At 39.6% G+C, this 24,692-nt stretch overlaps 1 protein-coding gene across 5 annotated transcripts in view; it reads right to left on the bottom strand.

Moving 5' to 3' along the window:
- Positions 1–24,692, bottom strand: part of RALGAPA2 (Ral GTPase activating protein catalytic subunit alpha 2) — a 280,255-nt gene that overhangs the window by 90,641 nt on the left and 164,922 nt on the right. For all 5 annotated transcript variants that reach the window (XM_084887000.1, XM_084887001.1, XM_084887002.1 and 2 more), the window contains 5 exons: positions 22,368–23,139; positions 21,645–21,716; positions 17,019–17,142; positions 12,727–12,882; positions 6,659–6,817 (listed from right to left, as the gene is read on the bottom strand). In XM_084887000.1, the coding sequence (XP_084743126.1) occupies positions 6,659–6,817; positions 12,727–12,882; positions 17,019–17,142; positions 21,645–21,716; positions 22,368–23,139 (1,283 nt within the window). The remainder of the gene's footprint in view (positions 1–6,658; positions 6,818–12,726; positions 12,883–17,018; positions 17,143–21,644; positions 21,717–22,367; positions 23,140–24,692) is intronic.

Below are 24,692 nucleotides of genomic sequence, written 5' to 3'. Positions count from 1 at the left end.
TATTTAAATATAGTCCTAGCCCTTGCCTGTGGCTCAGTGGATAGAGCAACGGCCTGTGGACTGAAGGGTCCCGAGTTCGATTCAGTCAGGGGTGTATACCTTGGTTGCAGGCTCGATTCCTAGTGGGGGTTGTGCAGGACAGAGCTGATGGATGTCTCTCTCTCAACAATGTTTCTAACTCTCTATTCCTCTCCCTTCCTCTCTATATAAAAAAAATTCAATAAAATACATTTAAAAAAATAAAGTCCTAGAAAAAAATAAGTGCACTTCCTCCTATGATGTCCAGTAAAAGCCGCCCAAAGGCAAAGCTGTGTGACAGGATTTATGCAGAAAACAAAAAACAAACTAGTGAATTTCAGATATAGCACAGAAAATATATCTGAGGATAAATTCTCTAATTCTGGGGGCAAATTCGTACAAGAGATATGTACTCTATGGTTTAGAAAAGCAGACATCAAAAAGATGAAAGAAAATAGGAGGGCAATTCTATGAATAAAGTTGTTTCAAGAGGAATCATTTATTTATTTTTTGTTTTATTATTATTTTTTAATCTTCACACAAGGATATTTTTCCATTGGTTTTTAAGAGAGTGGAAGAAAGAGGGAAAGACAGAGAGAAATACCAATGTGAGAGAAGCACATTAATTGGTTGTCTCCTGCATGTGCCCTGACCAGGGCCTAAGCTTGGGAAGAGCCTGCAACTGAGGTACTTGCCATTGACTGGAATCAAACCTGTGACCTTTTGGTCAGCAGGCCAACGCTTTACACACTGAGAAACACCGGCCAGGGTGAGTAGAGATGGTTGAAAGAGTTGTGAGGCTATGAAAACAGTTGCATGATCACAAAAATGTGGAAGAATATGAATTGGCATCATCATGAGAAATAGCAGAAATAGGATTAACATTTATTGAGGACAAAGTCACATTCTGTAGCTCACAGGTAGTCGATGAAAGCTGTCTTGTTTTCTGATAGGAAGCAGGATCTACCATTTGCCTCTCGGTGTACATTCACTCCCTGCCTCTGGCTGGCCAAAGGAAGCAGGAGAAGGCAAAGGAGAATAAGATGTATATATCAAAGACCAACCAAAGAAGGGGAAAACAATGTCAACTCTTGAGGAAGATCAACTGAGCAGTGATTCTCAATGGCCAAATTGTTATGAAAGCTAAAGCAGGAGGTAGTAGTTAATCATAGGCTATAGATTTTTTCCATCTGTCCTGAAGCTCATCTTATATATAAATGCTCTTTATTATTTTCTGGCAACTGCTTGTGGGTGAATCAGATAATCTTTTAAAAACTGGACAAAAGGGACAACATAAATCCCTTGTATCCAGAGAATTGCTCTAATTAGGAGTGGCAACAAATTAGACAATAAATTTGATTTTGATGTAACATCTGCGAATGACAGCTGCCTTTTCACCAAATTCTCAATGACATTCCTTTACTAAAAATAATAATAAATTACCAAAACAGAACAAATTGCAGCAATCTATTTAATAATGTATTTTAGTAAATTCTGGTTATTTTCAGTTATCTTTTCAAAATAAATGATTCTTCATGTATTCAAAAGTTAACAACTCACTTTCCCCAAGAATTTCCCAGAGTATTTTAAAGTGTATGATTTAATTTCAAAAAGGTTATTTTATTGGTGTTGAGATAAATACTTAAGAAAACTGCACATTTCAAATAAAAATTTACACGACCATGGAATAGTCTAAGCATGTCAAACTTACAACCCACAACAAATATTTTTGCAGCCCAGCCAATATAACAGTATGTGAAAAAAAATTGTAGCTTGATTTTTATAATATCCTCTTAATAAAATTTTTGTAACTTGATTTTTACAATATCCTGTTATACATGATTATTAATAACAAACTACAATGTTCGCTAATGACTGATTACTATAATCATGTTGCATTCATTTCCCTTACGTGCAGGCGCACCATTTCTCTCCACTAATACTAGAAACGAATTTTTTAGCAGCCAACTGCCACGTCACTAGTCTTGTACTGACTTGTCTGGTGTGCGCAATGGGAAATATTTTGCTTTCAAAGAACAAGAAAAATGGGTTTATTTGCATTACCTTTATTAATGTGTGCATTTATTCAGTGTCTGGTAAGTTAATGTTCAAGAAAAAATACTAATTTTTATTAAAATGTTCTATTATTTTATGTTGATGATTACTCATTTACTTCAGCCCTTTGTATTCAGCATGCCTCTATTGAAATAAATCTATGTTTCTATGAAAATTGAAGCTTTTGGTTTTTCTGCAGTTCATTTAAACCTTATTTGGCCCGTGTTAGTCTTTGAGTTTGACATGCCTGTTGTAGTCAAACACACTCCCTATATAATAAAGCCATACCAGTCAAAGATTTTCTTTCAAACACAAGTACCAACACTGGCTCCTCTTGGACTCACAGGTGCAAAAGGTCTTGTGACTTCTGGTGCACTAATTCGCCTTACCCAGCATTTCTGGGCACTCGTTCCAGGTGAAGGCCCTGGGCTAGCTGTCTTCCCTAAGAGGGACACATACACACTCACTGGGGTCTGCAAAGGACCTAGATACTACCTCAAAAGCAGCCTGGTGGGCTGGGACAACTTAGGAAAAGATCGGCATTTAGGAATGAGAACATCCAGTCTTGAAGGGGCACTTAGGACCCTGAAAAGACTGTAAAGATTATTTGGAATCCAACCTGAATGTGACAGGAAGCTGAGGTCCAAAGAAGTTCAGAGATCTGCCCAAGATGCCCACCCACTTGCGGCAGCATTGGAGCTGGAACTTTGGGATCCCATCTCCCAAGCGATTACTCTCTCCTGCCTATACTTCTGAGAAATGATTACATCATCCTCCCTATTTCTCCCATGCCCATATCTACCAGGGCTGAGTAAAACAGCAAGTGGAGGACACGCTACTTTGTTTTTCAATTACAACACTGACACTCTGGTTGAGGTGATCAGGAGAATGCTTCACAAAGCTTCCTCTTTTTTCAGCTGCTCCAGGGTGAAGCGGCCTCAACATGTCCACCCTTTGGTCAGACAGTCACCAGTCAGTCACCAGTGTGCCTGGAGATAAACATGTGCAAAGCGCTAAAACTTACTTTCACAAATTCATAAAAATAAGTGTTCTGAACATCAATATTGCTGTCACTTACTGGAAGGAGGAAAGCAATACGGATACTGACTACAATGTGGGAGCTTTATGAATCACCTTTCTGCATAACAAATTGGACATTTTAACAAACCCTTTAAATCACTCATATGCAAGTCTTCCCTGACTGCAAACTTAGTAATGGAAGTAGAAAAAAAAACAGAAGTCTGACAATAGCACATTTCTTTTCTGTAAACAAAGACTACTGTGTCGATATTTGTGGAGATGAACTTACTCTGAAGGTAATTTCACAGTGAAATGATGTAGCTAAGCACACTGATTTTTATTTATTTATTTCTTCTTTAAAAACTTTAATAAAAAGCTCAAGAAGTGAGCAGGCCCTTTTATGCGCGAGGGTTTTTTTATGCTCACTGTAAGCACACTCATACTTCTTCAGCATACCATTTTGCAAATGCTGTGTAAGAGGTGGTGGATTCTGCCAGACACATAATTTGTATATTTAAGGGAAGTGTATGGAATGAAAAAGCGAAATATGTTAAATTTCAAAGGACTTGAAAGCAATGCTGTCTGTGAGCTTGTATTACAAATAGCCCTACATTATTACATACACTATTAATGAGGCCGAATGAATGAGAGTACAATTTTGAATATGCATGACTCTGTCCAATGAGCAGGACTTTTGTGTCCTGATGAGATTTCTTTTCCTCTTAAAAAAGGGATTAAAATTATTTTTAGAGAGAAGTATGGCTTCCCAGAGACCAGTAAAATAAAGGTGCTTAAACCACTGAGTTGCAATATATTCAGATGAAATGCAGACGTGCTGAAAGAATGGCTTTGACTCTACCTAGAATTTTTGAAATCTGTACATATCCTATCCTCCTAAAAGGAGTATTCCTCAACTTTCAGCAGCTGCATCATGACAATTTCTAAGCAAAAAAATAATGATTTTTGGTGGAGATCCCTAAATGTCGGCAAGGTTAAATAAATAAACCTTCTGAGCACAAAGCCTTCACTTTCCTAGTAAGGAACACAGGTTAAAAGACTAGGGAATGGGTAAATTATTGCACCAAATGGCTGAGAATTAATCTCTGCTGACTAGCTGTAATCTAACGAGACGTCTGTGTCCCAGGGAGCCCGCAGCATGTCCCTGGCGGTATGTGCAGTGTGTCGAGTCTGCGTGGCACCCTTTGTCCTCGCTCGCAGGCGGCCTTTCCCCTCATTGTCCGTAATATCCTCATGCATCTGGGACGCGTGGAATGCATTCACACTAACAGACTGACCATTGTTTTCTCCCAGAAGCTTTGTTGAGCAAAGACTGCATCACGGTTACTGATAATTATATTGCTTAATTAATCAAGACAAAAAAATTTGCAAATCATTGCCTGGTTGCCAAGCAGGGAGATAAAAAAAAAATGACAATAATACAAGCTGAAGCAATATAACAAAAGTAACAGCTATCTGATCAGAAATTCTTATATAATGAAGCTATTAATGCTAAATCGGTTAATGTTAACATTGCTCCAGGTGTCTCTACTTAGATGCAAACAAAAAGGCTAACATTATGGATATAAAAGGCCAAATGTTGCCATGGATTCTGTAACCTGATAGAGAGGACAGCCTTTTCATTTGATTAGGGAATGCAATTTAAATACCAGGGACTGAAGCCAAACAAACAGACTTTCCCTCCGCAAGCCTCCTGCATTCACCCTGAGGTCAGTGGTTGGTGAACAAAAGGTCAGCCACACTTGCCCTGGAAATGTCTGGATTAATTTTATTACATTGTAATGGTTTGTACTTTAAATGTAGGGATAACACTAAATTTCCAGTTGGCCATTATTCTCTTCTTCCCTTTAGGCTTTTTGAATTGAAATATTAAGAATGCGACTTGCTCAGTTCGTCTTGTCAGAATTCATGACCAAATTTCAAAACTTAAATTACATTAAAAATTTTTAAAAAGGTCTGTTACTTGTTTTTATGCATTATAAGTGGAATACCTTTTATGTTCTTTATATATTATAGATGTAAAGGCAACATTTTTAAAACATGAAGTGACATTTTAGAGGGCCATGTTGAAAATGAATAAAACCAATTAATCCATACTAAATATTAAAGAAACACATTTTCCAGTTTTGAAAGTTACTGGATAATAAATTTATTGATTGTCTAATACTAAAATTTTTAGTTTAATTCTTAACTTAGAAGTACTCTTTATGGATAAACATAATTGTTACTAGCATTAAGAGCATATTCTTGTAAAAAGAAAAAAGAGAGAAAACTTCACATATGCAGAAACCTAAATCAAAGATAACACAAATATTTAATATGAAAAACTTTTGGCAGCTTCGCTCCCTGAATAGAAAAGAAAGCTCCCTTTATGTCAGGCTTCTCACCAGCCAGAGGGGAACTTTTCTGAATTCGTGACTAGTCGGAGAAATAATCATGTTAATCTTACTGTTTATTATTTATTCTATTTTTATATAACAAAAAATAGTAACAGCAATAATAATAATAATAATAACTAATACTAATAGTTAATAGTTAAATAACTTTTACTCTGGGCCAGGCACTGTTTGAAGCACCTTTCATTTTTTAGCTCACTTAATTCTCCCAACTTTAACAGTTTAGATTAGGTTATATACCCCAGTAAATCTCAGTTTCCTATTATTTTAAAGCTTAAAAACACTGAGTATTTAGAATGGTAACTTTAGCTCCCTTAGAAGAATAGTTCAGAATGTAATTTAAGATTATTTTTAATATCAAGCTTAAGTACAAGTCATTTTCTTGAGGAGGAGTGACTTAATACACTAAATGTTTAATTAATACACTTAAGAAACCCTTCTATTAATAAGTCCAAAACAAAAACACGTCACTATATAAAGCACTGCTGAAGTACCACTGAAGGCCTGGCAAGGATCAAAACTGCAGCCGATTTAGTCCATTGCACATAGCCATTGGATTGTTCCAGCCTTTCCCAGGATCAATACCATGAGGAACGGCTGAATTGATTCTGTGGCAAGTGCTTCAGTTGTTAACAGTCATCACATGGGCTGTGCTTCCGAAGCCCAGCCTCTTCATGGACATGCCCATGATCCTCAGGATTGACACCCAATTAGCAACAGTTAGAGGCGTGGCAAGCAGTGCCCTTCCATTAGGAAAGGTTGAATTCTACAACCACAGAATCACAAATGCTAGATGGATATGGGGTTTGTTCAATTCTTATTATTAATCAATATGCTGAAGATTTGAAAGTATATTTTTAATTAGAAAAATTTTTAAAATTTGAGACATTTTCAAAAATCATACATTTAAAACATTTAAAAAATCAGGTTAAGTAATATGAAATTCTGTGCTCATGATGAAAGATTCTTTGAAAACCCCAATTCATATTTGATACCTATAGCATGTATAATTCAGGTACATGTAAGCCATTTACCACTTGGGAAAAAAGTCCCCTTTAACATATTTATATCATTGTTTTTTAATAACAGTGAATCATACGGCAAATGTTGTGAGTCAGTTAATACAGTCGGTCAACAATGTGAAAATGTACCTCTGGTTTCTTCGTTATCGCGATAAAGAACATGTGATTCTTTATTGGGTAAATAATGATTGAAACGTCTCCAAAGGCGGTGGGGATAATACCCCTGCGGTAGTCCCTGGAGTGTTCAGACCAGACGATGTGGACCTCGTCATTCCCCAAGTGACGAAGCTGCAACGGAAAATTGGCTCTTTATTAATCAGAGCAATACAAGCAGTTTATGAGGGGTCATGGCTTACAAATTGAATTATAACACTCAGATGTAAAAATATTTCACTTCCCAAAATGGCTGCAACACCAATGTCCTCTCTGAGGATGTGGAAGAGCACCAGGGCATGAAAACACAGTCACCTTCTATGAGACACATTGGTACTGTGATGATGCCCATAAGTGCACATTATGGCTGGATGGGGAAAAGACCCATTCGAAGATTTTTAAAAATTAAATTTTACTCCTGCATCAAAGCCTCATGCTTTATATTGCTGAGCATGTCTATAAATAATAAACAACGTAAGGCTTTATTCCATACTATGGTAGAGCTTCATAAGAATTTAATGGTTATTAAGAAAAAAGTCTATAATAGTCAAAGCATAATATGCTAATTATAGATCGGAAGTCCTCCCGGACGAAGCCAGGGCTGCGAGGGAAGCCCGGGGCGCAGGTGCCTGCTGGGCGGCTGGAGGGAAGCCAGCCCGGGCCCGGGTGCCAGAGGGAAGCCAGTGCTGGCAGCTGGGGGAGGGAAGGCCTACTCTTGCACGAATTTCATGCATTGGGCCTCTAGAATGAATATAAGAGAACAGAGGCCATTATAACACAATTGCTACCAAATGCATAAGAACTAGACTTGTGATAAACCTTTAAGAAGTATGTATAGTGAGGGGATAAAGGGTTAAGAGATCAAACAAAGGACTTGTATGCATGTATATTAGCATAACCAATGGACATGAACACTGGGATGGTCCTGGGGTTGGGGGGCAGGAGTGGTGGGGAGGGGGTCAAGTGGGTAAAAAGATGTAATACTTGAACAAAAAAAATAATTAAGCCCCCCCCCCCCTGCAAGAAGTATGTACTAGTATAAACTATTTTTAAGAAACTAATATTATTTAAATGTGATAAGAACACTAGTACCTAGAAGTTAAAGAGTGCCTTACTGTATAGAAAGTTTGTTCATACACATTGTTTTGTTTAATTTTTATGTTATCTAGCGGGGAGGCAATGTGGCTCAGGAAAGTGAAGGCACCAACTACTCAAGGTGCATGGACAGTGGGTGGCAGAGCGGGCCTGGTAACCTGGGCGGGGCTCCTAATTCAGCACCATTTCTACTTTTCATGGCTATCGAAGCCTATGCCAAAGCAACTTGTGTTGTCATAGCTCAAATAGGTTAGCCCACTTATTTGTTATTTTATACAAAGAGAGGCCATAAAATTTAAAAGCAAGTCAGACTCTCAACCTCTGATAGGCCCCTCTCACCTCCCTCAGCCCCTCCCCTGGCCAGCCCTGGCCCGATCCCCCCCACCCCAATCGGGGGTGGGGCCTGTCAGCCAACCTCCCCCAGCCCCTCCCCCCAGCAAGCCTGGTCCCCACCCATGCATGAATTCGTGCACTGGGCCTCTAGTATTAGCATAAAAATCATTTTCTTTATAGACTATTTGACCACAAAGGGAAAATCCAAAGTGACCCTAACATGGCCTCCTTTCCATTTATAAGGTTACAAAGGAAGTTGGTTAAATGCCTTCTTTTTTTTTTTTTTTTTACATTTTTTTATTAAATTATTATCTGTGTACATATTTTAACATTGCCCCCCCCCCAATACATACCCTCCCTCCCCAGAGTTTTGTGTCCATTGGTTGTACTTATATGCATGTATACAAGTCCTTCGATTGATCTATTATCTCCCCCAGATTTACAGTGCCTTCTTACACTTCACTCCCTCTCTTTTTAAAAAGAGACTGGAACCTATACCTTTGTACCTATCTCGAGGGGCGCACGATTTCACTGTGTCTGTTATCTCCCCCAGATTTACAGTGCCTTCTTACACTTCACTCCCTCTCTTTTTAAAAAGAGACTGGAACCTATACCTTTGTACCTATCTCGAGGGGCGCACGATTTCACTGTGTCTGTTATCTCCCCCAGATTTACAGTGCCTTCTTACACTTCACTCCCTCTCTTTTTAAAAAGAGACTGGAACCTATACCTTTGTACCTATCTCGAGGGGCGCACGATTTCACTGTGTCTGAATACGGGCTTCGGGACTAATGCAACTGTGGATGCAGACCACAGTCACGATGATCCACAACAATTTAATGGCATCTACAACTAAATGCAAAATCACTCACTACATCATTTTCACTTATAAAAGCTAAAAGGGTAGCAAGCAATCCATTACATAAACAGTAGGTTCTCATAGTATCGCTGAACATCCCTATTTCCACCTTAGAGGCTAAAACTTATCTTTTTGCTTTTTTATAAAATATTCATAAAACTTCACAACACACTCCTAAAATGCGATCCTTTTGGAGTGAAAACATGGTAGCCAGCATCGTCAGCCACACAATAAAGGCATGTTTTCAAGGGAAGAATGAATAGTATCAAGTTGAAACTTGGGGAGGAATTTAGACCAGAGGAAGGTAATGAATTGTGAGAGCTGTGCTACTGATATAATGCTGGCACAAGCATCTTAACAGGATCAACCCTCCTACTAAGCGCCTTGGAAATGTGGGGCTGCCACCTAACGCCAGCACCCGCTGTGTGACCTCTCCTGTGGAGGCAGAAGCATACGCTGCGAGACAGTAGCTCGGAGGTAACACAGTGATTACTGAAATTCTGCAGTTCCTCTCCTTTTCCTAAATTAGGTTCTTCAATTGTATAATCCAAGTAGGCCTCTCCTAATTCTGTGAGCTACTATATTCTCAGAACTATAGCAAGGGAGAACAGCATCACACCAACAGACCCATCCTTCCAGTGTGGCAATTCAGTAATTAAGGAGGAGCCACTTTTGTGTGGTAATAACACCGTATTCATCATCTCAAAGCTGCTTTCAATGCCACGTGCCTCAGACCTCTGGGCACGGTACAGTTTAACTAACTAATTCCCAAAACTGAGAGCAAAGGACCAATTGGCTGATAAATCTGGAGCAAAGAGCAGAAACATACCCACTTCTGCCCACAACAAAATATAAGCAGGTAAAATGAATAAATCAACCTGGCCTAATTGTTGGCATTGTCGGTACACAGGCTCTGGAAACTTCAAAGTGTTGTTCAATTTAAAGGGGATTTCATCACAGAGCTATTCTGTGGGTTTTGAAAATTTTTGATTAGAGGACCTTAAATCAGAGACCCATCGGCAGCAAGTTCTGTGCACGCACGTCTGGAGGACTGAGGAGACTCGTCCTGGAGCTGTCACTTATGCCAGCGACTGCTTCCATTGCACAGCAGGCTCCAGAAGGCACAGGCGCTGAGCAGGCTCCAAGCAAATGCTCAATTCTTAAGTCCTAAGACATCAAGTGCACCTCCTGCCACTTCTGGTCCTGACAAGAGTTTTAAAGTCCCTCCGCCTGGGCCATTCTGCCTGCTGCTGCCAGGCAGCATGTGCTGGTGACACTGGTCATGGTGCACACCTAACAGGCTGACCTCCTTTCTCCACTAATTGCATTACAGCGCCAGCTGGCTCCAGAAGGAGTCGTCTGTTTGATTGAAGAATTCCTGCTCCTCAGCGGGCCGACTGCTACTTTTACTAAGTAACAGTCAGGCCTGACATACCCATTGTTCAGCTGACAGTGTGCCCGTCCTAAAATCTAAGTTTTATTTGTAAATTAACCAAGAAACTTCCTGCCAGAACAGTGCTGCCTGGAGACTGATAATGTGGGCCTTTCATCCCTTTTCACTAGGACTGTATCACTGCCAATTTGTTTTTTATGCGGCTGGCCAGCCTGAGGCTATAAAAGCCTTGTAAGACATAAGTGCAATTATAGTCCTGGAGTCAAATGAATTGGATAAATCCAATAGCACAGCTCTGTCCCCACTCTGCAAACCCCTACAGCAGTTAGATTAGCTGTGAAAAATCTAATCTAGCTGGAGCTAACAAATTTCTGCAGTGAAGGATCAAGAGTTCAGGATGGGGTTGCAACAGGATTGCAGAATTGACAAAGTGCCCCCATGATAGGGGCAGAAGAGACCATGCATCACTTTAGAGTTTTGCAGCTCATTTTTAAGCTGTTAGGGACAATTTGGTTAGAATAAGATAGGAAACGGTGGGCTGCTGTTCCTGTGACTGATTTTTAGTCTAGCTGTGAGACGTCCTGATGAAAAGAGTGTGTCACTAATGATGCTAAATCTTGGAGCTGCAAAAGGTATCAGCTGAATTTTGATTATTGCAGTAGGGAATCCTTCAGGCAGGCCAAGCTTTGGAACATTATCTATTGCATGGCATTTCATCAAAAAAACACCATGTCTTTTCTCAAAAAAGACAATCCCACTTTACTTAGAAAACAATTTAAAAAAATTTTTTTATATAAGCCTATCTTTTAATAAAATAGTTCTCAATCATGAATCATAGAATACGTTGACACATTTTCAAAATAGCAGCAATTTACAAGGAACTTAAAATGAAACGAATGTGTAAACCCCACGTGGGTCTTGGTGATCTGAAATAGATTCTCTGAGGGCAGGGTCCCCTTCACTGAGAACACCACAGCCGGGGCAGCCACCAAAACCTAAGACGTGGAGGCACTTCCTCCGTGTCTGTGGGAGCCAGCCCACGGCCAATGGGAGGCCATGCTTGCACATGGCCTGGGAGTGAAAGCCCACCAGGCTTTGTGCATCCTAGACACTCGGTCACTGTGAGAGTTGTCTGTGATTGTGCCGAGACCAGAGTGCCGAGGTCTCCTGGGAAGACTCACTGCTGCCACCATGATCGTGGTCCCAAAGCAAAACCACAGAGGAAGGAAAGAAAGAAAGCGGATAGAGTGAGGCCCATGGGCCAATATCAATCATCTGCCTAATAAAACAGGGGAATAAAAGAATCAATTATGCTGATGGGCAATGATGAGGGCTACTGTCAGAAACCTCACCAGGCACTATGCTAAGCGATTTTACAGGCCTTCTCCATTTACTTCACAACAACCCTGTGGCAGAGTCTATATTTTAAATCTCATTTAATAGATGAAGAAGCTGAGGCACAGGCTAGTATAGTAACTGGATATAAACTTGAGCCCAGGTCTGCCTATTTCCAGACGCGGCTATCACAAACACACCAGAACCCAAAGGCCAGCCTTAGTCAGCATCTGAATGACCCGTTTTCCAACCCACCCAGGTGCTGTCCTCAGTTCCCTGTAGGAAGGGAGTGCCTGTGAGGCAGGAATTCCACGTGTTGCTGCTCACTAGCAGGCGAGTGGAAGTTCTTCTCATTGGGAAACTCACAGGAGTGGGTCGGATTTCCAGGCTTCCTTCCCAGACTAAAATTCCGCTTCCATTCAGGTGCTCCTTACTTCTAACAGAAGCTCCCCCTGAGGTGAACATCCAGCAGACTGGAAAGCACAAGGCCTGTTCCCCTCTCCGAGGGGAGCCACCTCGGGGGTGGGAAGGTTTCCATAGAATTCTAGAGAAAACTGCCCACAGGGCCAACGTGAAGGAGAGCACGAGGGGAGGGCCAAAGGTGGGACACCCGGCCAGCAGCACACAGCACTTCCCATCCTCACAGCCACGGCCACATGGCCGCACAGCCGGCCTGCGGGGGGCTGGCCTTCTCAGGGCTCCACTGGTTCGGGGTCATGACATTTATGACCTTTGCCAACAGGAGAGGTCCACACTGTCAGTGAACAGGCATGTGAGGAAATATCCAACCGTAGTAATATTAAAGATTCTTCCTAAATCTTAATCTCAGGATTTAAGGGTCAAATGACTGGTTGCTTTTCACCTATTTCTAGATCTAGTTTGGGCCACACCGGATATTCCAGATTAACTATAGCTGTAGTTAGAGAAGAGGGACATGGAGGCCGCATCCCGGGTTAGCTGGTCTCTGTGCATGCTAACCATGGCCTTTGTTCAGTCCCAGGAGAGCCCGCCTGCACACCAGGCGCTTACCTTTTTGGTGAGAGAATCATCTGAGTCTGATGGCATCCGAGTGGAAACGTGGAAAATCACTTCCACAGTCGAGGTAGCATAGTAAGGGGCAGTCTGTCCGGTGCTGCCGTTGCGCTGAAGTCCACCCATGAACCCACAGTGGGTTGAGAGATCCACCTGACAGGTCACAGAGGAAAAAGAAACAGGGTTTTTTAAACATTAGCACTTCTTATTCACTAAGGAAAGTGCATTTTAGAGAAATTAAGTATGTTAATTTCTATAGTTTTTTGATGAAAACAAATGTAATACAATGTCAGACAAAATTAAAATAATAAACAGTAACAAAAGAGTGTTCCATAATCTTAACAACTTAAGAAAATAATTATCAAAAGTTTGGTGCATATTTGTCTAACTTTGCTTCTGTGTGTATGTGTGTGTGTGTGTGTGTGTGTGTGTGTGTGTCCCTAGTGTTACACACACACACACACACACACACACACACAGTTTCCCTACTGATGGTTTACAGAGTTTTCTGAAGGTCAAACCAGAGGAGCATTCAAAGCAGTGTTTCTGTCGGATATCGTGCCAACAGGTACAGATGGTTCAAAATTTAACAACCATTCCTAAACTGCCTTAAAGTGTTGTTTCAGATTCCTGTGAGGCAGGAATTCCAGGTGTTGCTGCTCACAAACTACTGGAGAGTAGTGGAAGCTACACTCACCTGCTCCCAGCACACTAGCTGAACTGAAAATATTATAACCAAGGATTTACAGAAGATGCCACATAGAGTCTGGTAAGAAGGGCAGAGATGTGGAAAGGGCTGGCCCTCTGCACCTTGTGGGTGGCTGAGAAGCCGGAGGGATATCCTGACTGCACAACTCCCTCCCCCCAGGAACAAGGGGTCTCAACCCCATGCAGGGAACCCTAAACCAGAGCAACAGAGATGGGAAGAGGAGGCTGCATAAACAATAAATAGCATCTGGAGGGAAAAATCAGTGGGGATTCAGTCCACCTGGGAGAGAAGTGAGTCTGCTAGAGACCCAGAGGTCACTTTTCCAGGGTGAGGATCTCCTATTATTACAGAATCATCCTGGGGAGTACACTGCCCATCCTCCAGCTACTGGCAACAGCACTCTGCTGTGCTCGGGTATGGCAGTGGGGTCTGCTGGCTGCACCCAGTGGAGACCTACAGAGGCTCTTTTTTTCTGGAGAATCTCTTGGTGAAAACTCATACAGTGACTGAACTGTGTAGCTTTGGAAAAGAGACCATTCTTTCCCACCTACAGCACACAGTCAGTGGGGCTTGGCACCCACCTGTTGAATCTCTGGGACTGTCTGGCCACTCTGTGGCCCCACCCTACTGAGTTCAGCCCCGCAAGGGGGATCAGAGTACCTAGTATATCTGGGATTTTCAGAGTGTCTCCCAAAGAAGATTTTGCCCTGGAATCAGCCTGCACTATCCTCTGAAAGGGAAGAAGTGCCTGCCCCACTCCTACCGGTTTGCGGGCAATACCTCCATGGGAGACTGCTGGGATTGGCTCTCCCAAGTCCCAGTGGCCTTGCCCAGCTAAGCTCAGTTCTGCAATGGGAAGGGTGTGCTGCTCTAACATTTGAAGTGTGTTGCCCCAGAAGCTATTGTGTGGGACCAGGATGAAATGCTTGACCCCTTCCTGCAGGCTCAGTGGCACCATGCCCAACAGGGTACTCTTATGATTTGTTCTACCAAGCCCCAGAGGCTTTGCCCTGCTAAATCTGGTATTGCAGAGGAGATGGCTGCCTGCACACAACTTGAACCTCTGAGGTGCTCCTCCTGGGTGAGAGAGTGGGAGATGGGCTGAGACTGAGTAGTTTGTCTTTGCAGTAGGAGCCACTTTGCTGTCACTGGGTGCCTGACTGTGCAATCCCCAAGTAGGACACCCACTAGCCCTGCCTCCTAACCCTGGTCACCCATCCTATTGAGCTTGCAGTCTATGGAAAGGTCTGTGCACCTCCGCCATCCTGGGCCCACTCCACATTCATTCTTCAAAAGGTTTTGGAGGAGACGTAGAAGCTGACAGATGGTGACAGACCTCAGGGAACCTCAGACATTTTATAGATCTGTTCCCAGCTTTAAGTTGGAGGAAGCTGACCCTTATATTCAGATCGGCCCATCCCATGCACACCAAGGCCCAACAGACTCAGCCACAAACAGCAAATAGTGTGGTAGCTCCAAACAGGTAGCAAAAGAAAGTATTTCATAAAACATAGCACCCATTTATGATAAAAACTCTCAGAAAAGTGGGAATAAAGGGGTCATAACTCAACATAATAAAGGCCATATATGACAAACTCATAGACAACATCAAACTCAATGGACAAAACTAAAAGTGTTTTCCTTAAGATCACGAACAAGACAGGAATGTCTGCTTTCACCAATCTTATTTAATAGTACTGAAGTACTAGCCATAGCAATCAGACAAGAAGAAAAATAAAATGTACCCAAATTGAAATGGAGGAAGTTAAAACAGTCATTATTTGTAGATGACATGATTGTGTACATAGAAAACTCTAAAGACTCCACCAAAAAAAAAACCTACTACATCTAATAAGTGAATTTGGAAAAGTATCAGAATACAAAATTAATATTCAGAAATTGGTGGCTATTTTAAGAAAACCAATGATAAATTATCAGAAATCCCCATTTACTATTGCAACAATAAAAAATAAGGTACCTAGAAATAAATTTAACCAATGAGATAAAAGACCTGTACTTGGAAAATTATAAGGTACTGAGGAAAATATAATTAAGTGGAAGCATATACCATGTTCATGGATAGAAAAAAATTAACATAATTAAAATGTTCATATTACCCAAGGCAATCTACAGATTCAATGCAGTTCCTACTAAAAATACCAATGGCATATCTCACAGGTCTAGAACAAAAATTTATGTGGAACCACAAAAGAACCCAAAAGCCTCAGCAATCTTGAGGAGTAAAAAAAAAAAAAAAAAGAAACCAAAGTTAGAAGTATCACACAACCTGATATCAAACAATACTACAATGCCATTGTAATAAAAAACAACCTGGTACTGGCACAGAGATCAATGAATACACATGAGCCTGTATGATTTTGTGAACCAATGTCAGCCCAATAAATTCAATTAAAATAAAAAAAGAGTTGCTCCAATTTACAACACTGCCAAGAATCTATGAGTCATAATTTTTTTTCAAACCATGGCATAACTGTTTACTTCTTAGTGCCTATATCCATTTTTTCATAAATTAGTATTTTTTTTTTCAGTAAAGCAACTATAAAACACAATTTAAAAAATAGAAGAATCTTTTCTGGCCAAATACAATAAATATACATAGTGAATTAATTAATGTGTCAGTATTTTCTTAAAATGCTAGTTAAGAATGTATTTTTTAAAAAAATCTATTAGTTAAATAATAAGTATTTTGTATGACAAAGAAATAACCTTATTAGTAAGGACAATGATTTATTGGAAGTGTAATAACTCTTTTAGACCAAAACCTACTTGACCTTTTATAAAATATATTGTCTTGACCTTGAAGTACTCTTACCCTGTCCCTACCTCCACATCAGTCCCCTTGCTAACCTCAATTCTCAGACACAAGTCTTCCTTATGCATCCAGAGAGTTTCTCACAGCACAAATAACCAAGGAACCAAAACAACAGTAGTAAGGAGAAAAATTATTTTGGATATGCTGATTTTCATTTTAACTACTCAGAATTCTTTTAGATTCTGGAATATATTTTTTTGTAAATTACCTTTTTGGAGATAGATAGATATGTATGCACACATGTATATAAATGTACATATGTCTGTCTGTCAGAGTATCATTTAGAGAAGCACAAACAAAATTTTCATTGTTAATCATCCTGGGATCTACCCAAGAGGTTGACAGCTAAACTATCATAATTACTATATTCTATTTTCATTCCAACTTTTGACTCCATCCAACTTTTTTTTTGTCTATTCACCCATTATGTTACTATTTTTTTTTTTCCATCATCAATATTGTGGCCAAAGCCATTGCTTCTCTGCCTATATTTCTTCTCTTACCACAAAATGTCTATGGTTAACAGGTAAGCTGATTTGACTATGCAGCTCTAATAAAGAACAAATAAAATAATATTAAAAGGAAAGTTAAAGGAAACAAAAGTTCATGTATAAAGTACTGAAAGTCAACTAACAGAAGATGTCAAATTCATTACATTCTTGTAAAAACATATACAATCAATGTCTAGTTTATATACATCTTTAAATAATACCGGTCAATAAATACCTACTGAATTAAATTAATTACCTCCCATCCAAGTCCAGCAACAAAGTCTTCATATGCTTGGCTTCCTTTTTCATTGGAGAGGATTGAACACTTGTCTTCTTGACCTTCAGCAATGTAAAACACTGCAATTTTATGCGTTTCACGGCTATAAAAATTTAAATTTAAAGAAGTGAGAATTTTTAGATATCAAATCTTATTTTACAACTACCACCATCATAATTCCTACTGAGAACTTATTAGGGGTCAGTCACTGTTATAACAAGGTTCTACATATCTCATTTACTTTTTGCAACAACTCTACTGAGACAAATATCAACATCTTCACCTCCTTCGTAGACGTTGGTCGAAGGAAGCACAGACAGTTTTTAAAAAGCACACATACCAAGCAGGAGATGGGGAATTGAAGCAGGGAAGTCTGGTTCTTGAGATCACTCTCTCAAGACAACTGATATACTTAACAGCATGTTACAACACACTATTTGACAAGTTCTCTCCACTTAAGAAAAAAAAAATTATATATTTTTGAAAGTATTTTAAACAGATAGCAATTGTGAATAGACCTATGTTACCAACCTTATTTCATTTTCTGCACTTTCAGCTGAGGATATTGGGTAGTTCCATAATTGGGACTGTAGAACATGCCTCACAAGACTTTATGAGAAACAGAAACTTCTTCTAAGCAGAGCACATTTAGATATTTCTTTGTGAGAGTATGCACCCACTCTGTGTTCTGATCAATCTGCTTAGTATGGTGTGTAGCTAGCTGTCCTGTGAAACCTCTTTGGCCATATAAATCCTTCATCCACTTTTTCCATCATGGATTTTGGGCACATTGTTATTAAATCCTTAAACATAATACTGCACATTGAGGAAAGAAGCCCTTCCTTTTTACTTTTTGTACATCTAGTACAGTCCTTGGCACATAGTAGGTACCCAATTAAATTTCTGGTGAACTGACCAGAGATATGATAGAAAATTTAAATGTACCAGTGACCAATTTCACAAATTACACACTGGAGTAAGTCTGTAATTTGTGAAAAATATAAAAATAACTGGACCTTTACCAAGCAATTTAGAGATAGTTTAGAGATGAAGACGTTTCTCATGGAAACAGAACCTTAATCAAGTATCGCTCACTCCACTATCTCACATCATACAAGAGTTCCACTCTAGTTTCTATCTTCTTAAAATTTAGACTACTACTTCCAGAATAGTTCCAGTCCTTTCCTTATTTTTGCATTATAGTCTAAAAAATCTCACAGAAAAAATTATCAACTTCTTAAACAAAATGAAAATGTTTCTATTGTCTAACTGTTTAATATCTCAACATTGTAATCTGGTTAGACATCTGGTGAAATTTGGGGATATTTTAACATATTTGCAAGTATTTCCTTCTGTAGCTGTTTTGTTTTGTTTTGTTTTTAAATATATTTTATTGATTTTTTTTATAGAGAAGAAGGGAGAAGGATAATTAGTCAGCTGCCTCCTGCACATCTCCTACTGGGGATGTGCCTGCAACCAAGATACATGCCCTTGACCAAAATCGAACCTGGGACCTTTCAGTCTGCAGGCCTACGACATTCTACCCACTGAGCCAAACTGGTTCAGGCTGCAGTTGTTGTTTTGTGTGTGTTGTTTTTTTTACTAATGAGCAGAATGAACTGAAACTCAACCAAAAAGTCATATAAATAAATGGATGAGGAAATTACTCTCCAATTTATCCAGATACCTTATTCATTTCCTCCATAGTTTACATGTAAACTACAAAATTTAACAAAAAAATTACAAAAACTTGTTATTTCAATATATAAGCAAAGAACTTGCTACTATTTTTTTGTATTCAAAAATAAGCAGCTACTATATTCTATTTTACCAGTTTTTTTCACTTAAAGTATTTATGAGCACTTTATTGTATAAAATATACATAATATACAATTCTCCATGTAACCATTTTTTTACTGTAAAAACTTTAATATCATGCTCTTCTATAACTAAGTTATTTAATGGTCGTATAACATCTCATTACATTAATATACCACATCTCAAATCCTCATTATATGACATTTAGGTTGCTTCCAATTTTAGACATTTTCACATTGTCTCTGATATGTCCCTAAAAGAAATTCATAAAAGTGGAATCTTGATCACTGCCTATTTATAAGGCTTCTGACGCTCACTATCCTGCTGCCACTGAAGAAGGTGGATGTCCTGACTGGGGTCGCATGAACGCACTCTTGGGGTGCTTCTCTTGATGAGAACAGGTGTTATGAGGAGAGGTGAGTATTGGAGGATAGATCCCTGGGGTTCAATGCTCTAGGAGAGACCTTGTGCTTTAAGGCTGTCCGAAAGCCTGTCCTCATGCAGCATGGAGCTCTGAAAGGTGATGCTATTTCCTCCCTGAGAAGCAAGCAGGGTGCGCAGGCAGCCTAGCACCTGGCTGGCTTATTCTTAGAGCTATCACAATTTGAGTAATAACTGAGATCATAACCATGACCTAAAAGACTATCTCTTTCAGCAAAGAAGAAACAAGTATAGTTACTCAATTTCTTCTGGCAGCTCTTTAAAAAAAAAAAAAAAAAAAAGTAGTCAGTATTTAATTTTTTCTATGCTATAGACTTTACATTCATGCAAACAATCTTAGATTTATCAAGTCCAAGCTTTTTACATTGCAGCTGCTCAGAGATTCTTGAGTCCTCATTAACTCAATGTGGGAGCCCAGGGCGCTAAGCCCCAGTGACTGCCTGACTGGTGTAGGTGTGAGGAAAGGTGATCTTTAGTTGTAAACATTAATCACATTTCACATCCTCCAAAATATTAGCACCACAGAGAGCCTGCGAGGATGCAGAAGCTGCTATCTGGCCTTATTAGAGCCAGTCTTTTGAAATTATAATTAGCAACATCAACAGCACTTCATATCCATAAGCTGCATGACCCATGCATGAAGGAGCAAGTAATTCAGCAACACACATATATGAAACAACATTTCCTCTTCCTCATTTCTTATTAGGAATAGATCAGAATAGCTCAGTTTCCCAGTGCTGTCACATTAAAAAGCCACGCAAATGTTTACCGTGCCACAAGGTGGCAAGAGGCATTGATGTTTAAGAGGGGAACACACTGTATGTAAATAGTCACACACTATTTAGGTCTTTGCTAACTTCCCAGAATATAGGTGATAGATGCAAGACAGCCTCAACTTTCCCCAAGAACATGCTAAGCAAGAACTATACTTTCACAGCAAGGAGAGAAACTGATATAAAAAATAAATGCAAACATCCAAATTGAAAGTTAAGGAGCATGGTTTGTTACCTGCTTACTGACCAACACATAGAACTGTCTAGATTTCTTATAGCTAAAGAGTCCCTGATTTATTTCCACTAAAGAAAAAAAAAAAAAAAAAAAAAAAAAAGCTGGTACCTTTTTAGATGTCAAGAAAGCACCAGGAGTTGGGGTTTTAAGCAAAGGTTAATCAAGGGGCAGAGCATTTGCTAATCAGCTCTCCAAAGCCACATTTACTGCAACGGCACTCCAGGGAGTTAATTCAATTGTACCTCATGCAACTGAAGTGCATTAACACACAATTACAAGATACTGATGTATTCATTTAATACTAAGAAGCACCAAATAATTCAGCGTATGCTTGAAAAGCTGAGTTTGGAACAAAAGTGACTGCTTGTCTAATACTGGAGGACGAGAGGGAGAGGAAAGCTAATCCTCCAGAAGAAATGCCCCACAGAACCTCTAAGAGAATTCAGTCTCTGTTCCTCTAGAGCAGTGGTCACCAACCACTGGCCCGTGAGGTCTGAAAGGTTGGCAACTGCTGCTCCGGGGAAGAAAAAGCACAATAACAATTGGGAAACGGAATATGATGAAGGGCAACGTGAGGAATAATGGCCTCATGTTTTTCATCTCTAATGAGAAACCTAATGATATTCTTAAGAGAAATTGAAGAGGAATAAAAGCTATTTTAAAAAATGTTTTTAAAAAACTAAAGATTAAGGAAACAGTTTGTTCCAGGAGCACGTGTTAAGTACCAACTACCACACTTACTTTACTGGATGTTTGTGGAAGCATGCATTTCCCCAGATGAAAAACTGGTTGTGAGCTTGTGTTTAGAGTTGCTTCTAAGATTGTTTGAAAAAAAATGGGAGATCTGAGATTTGACCAGCTTTGGAAAATGAGGCTGACTATTAGTAAGTTACCAATTACAACAAACTGGTTTTAACTTTGACAACATCCTGGAGCAGAAATTTCAGAATGCCAGTGCACTGGTGCACAGCATGGGGTTCAAACAACACAGACCGTGTGAGCACGGGCAGGGCGACCTTTAACCTAAGTAAGACTCTGTTCCTCATCAGAAAGAGATTAAATGAAAAGGAATGTCCACTGGCTACCTCATGAAAGGTCCCCAGTCAAAGGCACAGATGAGGTGGGAGCACTGAACTCTTCTTAGTATAGCAAACATGTAAGCTTACATGTAAGCTCTAAGGGTCAAAATACCGAAAGGATGACATGTGCAAATGTCACCAATTCTGCCTTACAGAACCATCTTGGGTGTCTCCACAGGCGTATCTGTCATCTGTACCTGTCTTCTAAGCACACACAGACAGAAAGGAAGAAAGTGGTATGATATACTCTGTCACATACCACTGACGGGAGTCCAGATTTTTTAGCTCTCGCAATAATTTTGAATTTTTCTTCAATAGATGAAAATTCTTCCTATAAAGAAAATGGAATGGAAGAAAAGTCATGTAATCACAGGACAATTTTGCTCTTTCCAGTCAATCAATTGGAAAACTTACCCATCATCCATCCATTTACCCATCTACCCATCTGCTGCATTAACGAAAGATTTGTGATAAAACCACAGAATGAACTCATTTCTCCTTAAGGCATTCAAAGGCATCAAAATTCCATTGCTAGCCAGGAAACGGGATGGCTCTGTGGTAAATGAGTATGTGACTTGTGTGTGTGTGTCTCTGTTTTCACTCTCTGATGGCCCTATTATGAATCTCTTTCCCCCACCGTTGTCCTTAAAAACCCCATCCCATTATCAGGGGCCACCCTCTTCCATACAGTCTTCTCCATTGAACCATAACTGTGTCTCTTGAACTTCTATGCCAAGTTATCTTTCATCAGAAAACATCTGATAGCTTTTAAAATGTACCCCAGATGCCTGGAATCAACCTGTGCAATCAATACAGGACAGTTTCTAGCTTTAATGTAGCAGCAGAAAAGCTTAAAGATGAAATTGAGAAAATTTTCTATTTCTGTCCTTGCTTCCCCAAGTCCAAACTGATAAAAAAAAAAAAAAAAAAAAAAGAAGAATTCACACACAAATAACAAAATAGGTCTGGTGTGGATGATTACCTTCTGTCCCAAGAATTCATTCCCAAGTCATCAAGCAGCAACCTGCAGAAGTAAAAGGGTCCTCGGGGCTCCACGGGGGAGGGCTGTTCCTGGCTGGCGACTCCCATGGCCGAATCGGAGTTAATCCTCCGGACATGCTCGTCTTCTTGTGCGTTCTGGCGCAAAATGACCTCGATGATTTCCTTCTCTTGGTCACGATTCATTCCGCGTGGGGGAAGGGAAGGCTCATTTAGATTTAACTGCGATGGTAAAAGGCATTCGGGACTTGTGTGGCCAATGTTTTCAAGTAATTTGTCGAGGGCATCATCTCCCTCCTCAGTTTGAGAACAATCTCTCGGAGGTCCAAATGTTTGCTGGTGCCAGCTCGAAATCAGAAAGGAAGGATTTCTGCTGTTGAGTGCTAAGCAGCCTTCCAAAGGTCCATACAACACCTTGCCATCCCAAGAGTACTTCCCTGAGATGTCCCTCACAATGACTCTCACGTCCGAGAGCGCGCCCGCTGGTGAGCCGCCTGCCGGGCCTTCCGTGGGAGTCTGGAGGTAGGAGATGAGGGTGCTGTCGTTAAACACAAACAGCTGCAAGTTCGGGCTCCTGAACACCTCGGAGGAGAGCTCAGAGGCTTCCGCGTGTGTGTTGTCGTGGTTCTCGCTGACCAGGCTGTGCAGCACGGCCGGGCCCCCGCGGAGCGGGAAGTGTCCCAGGTGGTTCACCAGGTGGGCCATCACCCTGCGGGCAGTGAGAGGGATCAGCTCCAAACTCCGTCTCTTCCTCTCTGTGAACAAAAGTAAGGAAACGTAAAGACGCAGTGGAGAAGGAAGATGAACACTGAGCACCACCAGACATCAATCTGTACTTAGACGATTTGCCTTGTTTTAGTCTGGGAATCTTCTGAACCTATTTTCTTTTTTGACATATTCTATATGAATCGAAAGGCACAGTTTAAATAGATTGCTAAAAGAATGAATTTATATGATTATTTCATTCTGAAAGGAACATTTTAAAAATTTGCAGATACAACAATAAACAAGAGAAAGGTGACAGTTCGGGAGCTCTGGGAAGCCAAAATCTGCAGTTGGAGAGGATAGCAGAGCTGGACAGCTAGAGGCTGGGGGCATGTGGAGGCTGGACCAGAGAGGTTACCTTGCTCCCCTCATTAGGATAAAGGCAGACACTGGTAAAAATAAATAAATAAATTCAGCCTATGACTGCTTAAATACGGATTCAGTTGTGAGTATATGAAACATAAAGTTTATACTTGTATTATTATTTAATTATTATATTATTTTCCATACCATGCTTTTGCCCCACCCCGTATATCTTGCAATTGGCTTTACGGTCATTTGACAATTTATGTTTTGTTGTTAGGGCATTTTAAATATTTAACAGAATCTGATATATTAGTAATTCATGGAAATGCTTAGAAGGCTTTAACTAAGTTTGTATTTGATGATTAAATGCCCAAGAGCAACTGATTTACAAAATTTTCAAAACTTCAAATGTATAGAACAACTGAAAACGGCATCTAAAAGTGAGCCTTGTAAAAAGTTTGAGGCAGAATGGAGAAGCAAACAAACTAAATCCCTAAATATGCACTGAAACAGTCATTTAAGTTTGAGAACAGTTAGTTTCATCTACCACATTCACACACAAAAAATGTGCATTAATCTAAGAACAAGTTAAAATGAAACCTTTTAATGTGAACAAAAATAAATCACTATATAGTAAAATAAACTAAGATTTATAATCTAGGCTTAAAAGTTTAGGAAATACTTGTTTTCTAAATTCACAACATAAAAATTAAATATTAATTAAAACATTAATTAAATATTAATAAAGTCAAATGATTAATTAAATTAACAAAACTACTTTATTAATTTAATCTAAATCCACAAGAAAATTAACTTTTTCATACTAAACATCTCTCTCAGACACTGAAAATCCAATGAACTTATTTATTAAATACCAATCTTATAATGTATAAATCCTACAAAGAAACAATCAGGTCCTAAAATCTAAGAAATTCTACATGATGACTGAGGAAAACAAAACTGTCCAGATTTTTCTTGGGTTTCTTCTTGATTTTTTTTTGCATTTCAATAAACAAGATATTATCAGTATTCAATAATGCAAAAGAAAAATTTCATATTAAAAAATACTCCTTTTTTAGAAGCAAAGGAGGTCATCTATAGCAATCTCTAAAATTAATCTCTTTTTCTCACTCCTGGTAGAAACATGCATGATTTCCAAACAGCTGAAAAATCTTTAAAAATACCTCAAATAATTCCCTTAAAATCACAGTTATTAATGCCTTTTTTTCTGTCTATG

Source organism: Pipistrellus hanaki, assembly GCF_964339955.1.
Source record: "Pipistrellus hanaki genome assembly, chromosome: 6".
In the NCBI taxonomy this organism is placed as follows: Eukaryota; Metazoa; Chordata; class Mammalia; order Chiroptera; family Vespertilionidae; genus Pipistrellus; species Pipistrellus hanaki.
This window is presented reverse-complemented; position numbering and strand designations above follow the sequence as displayed.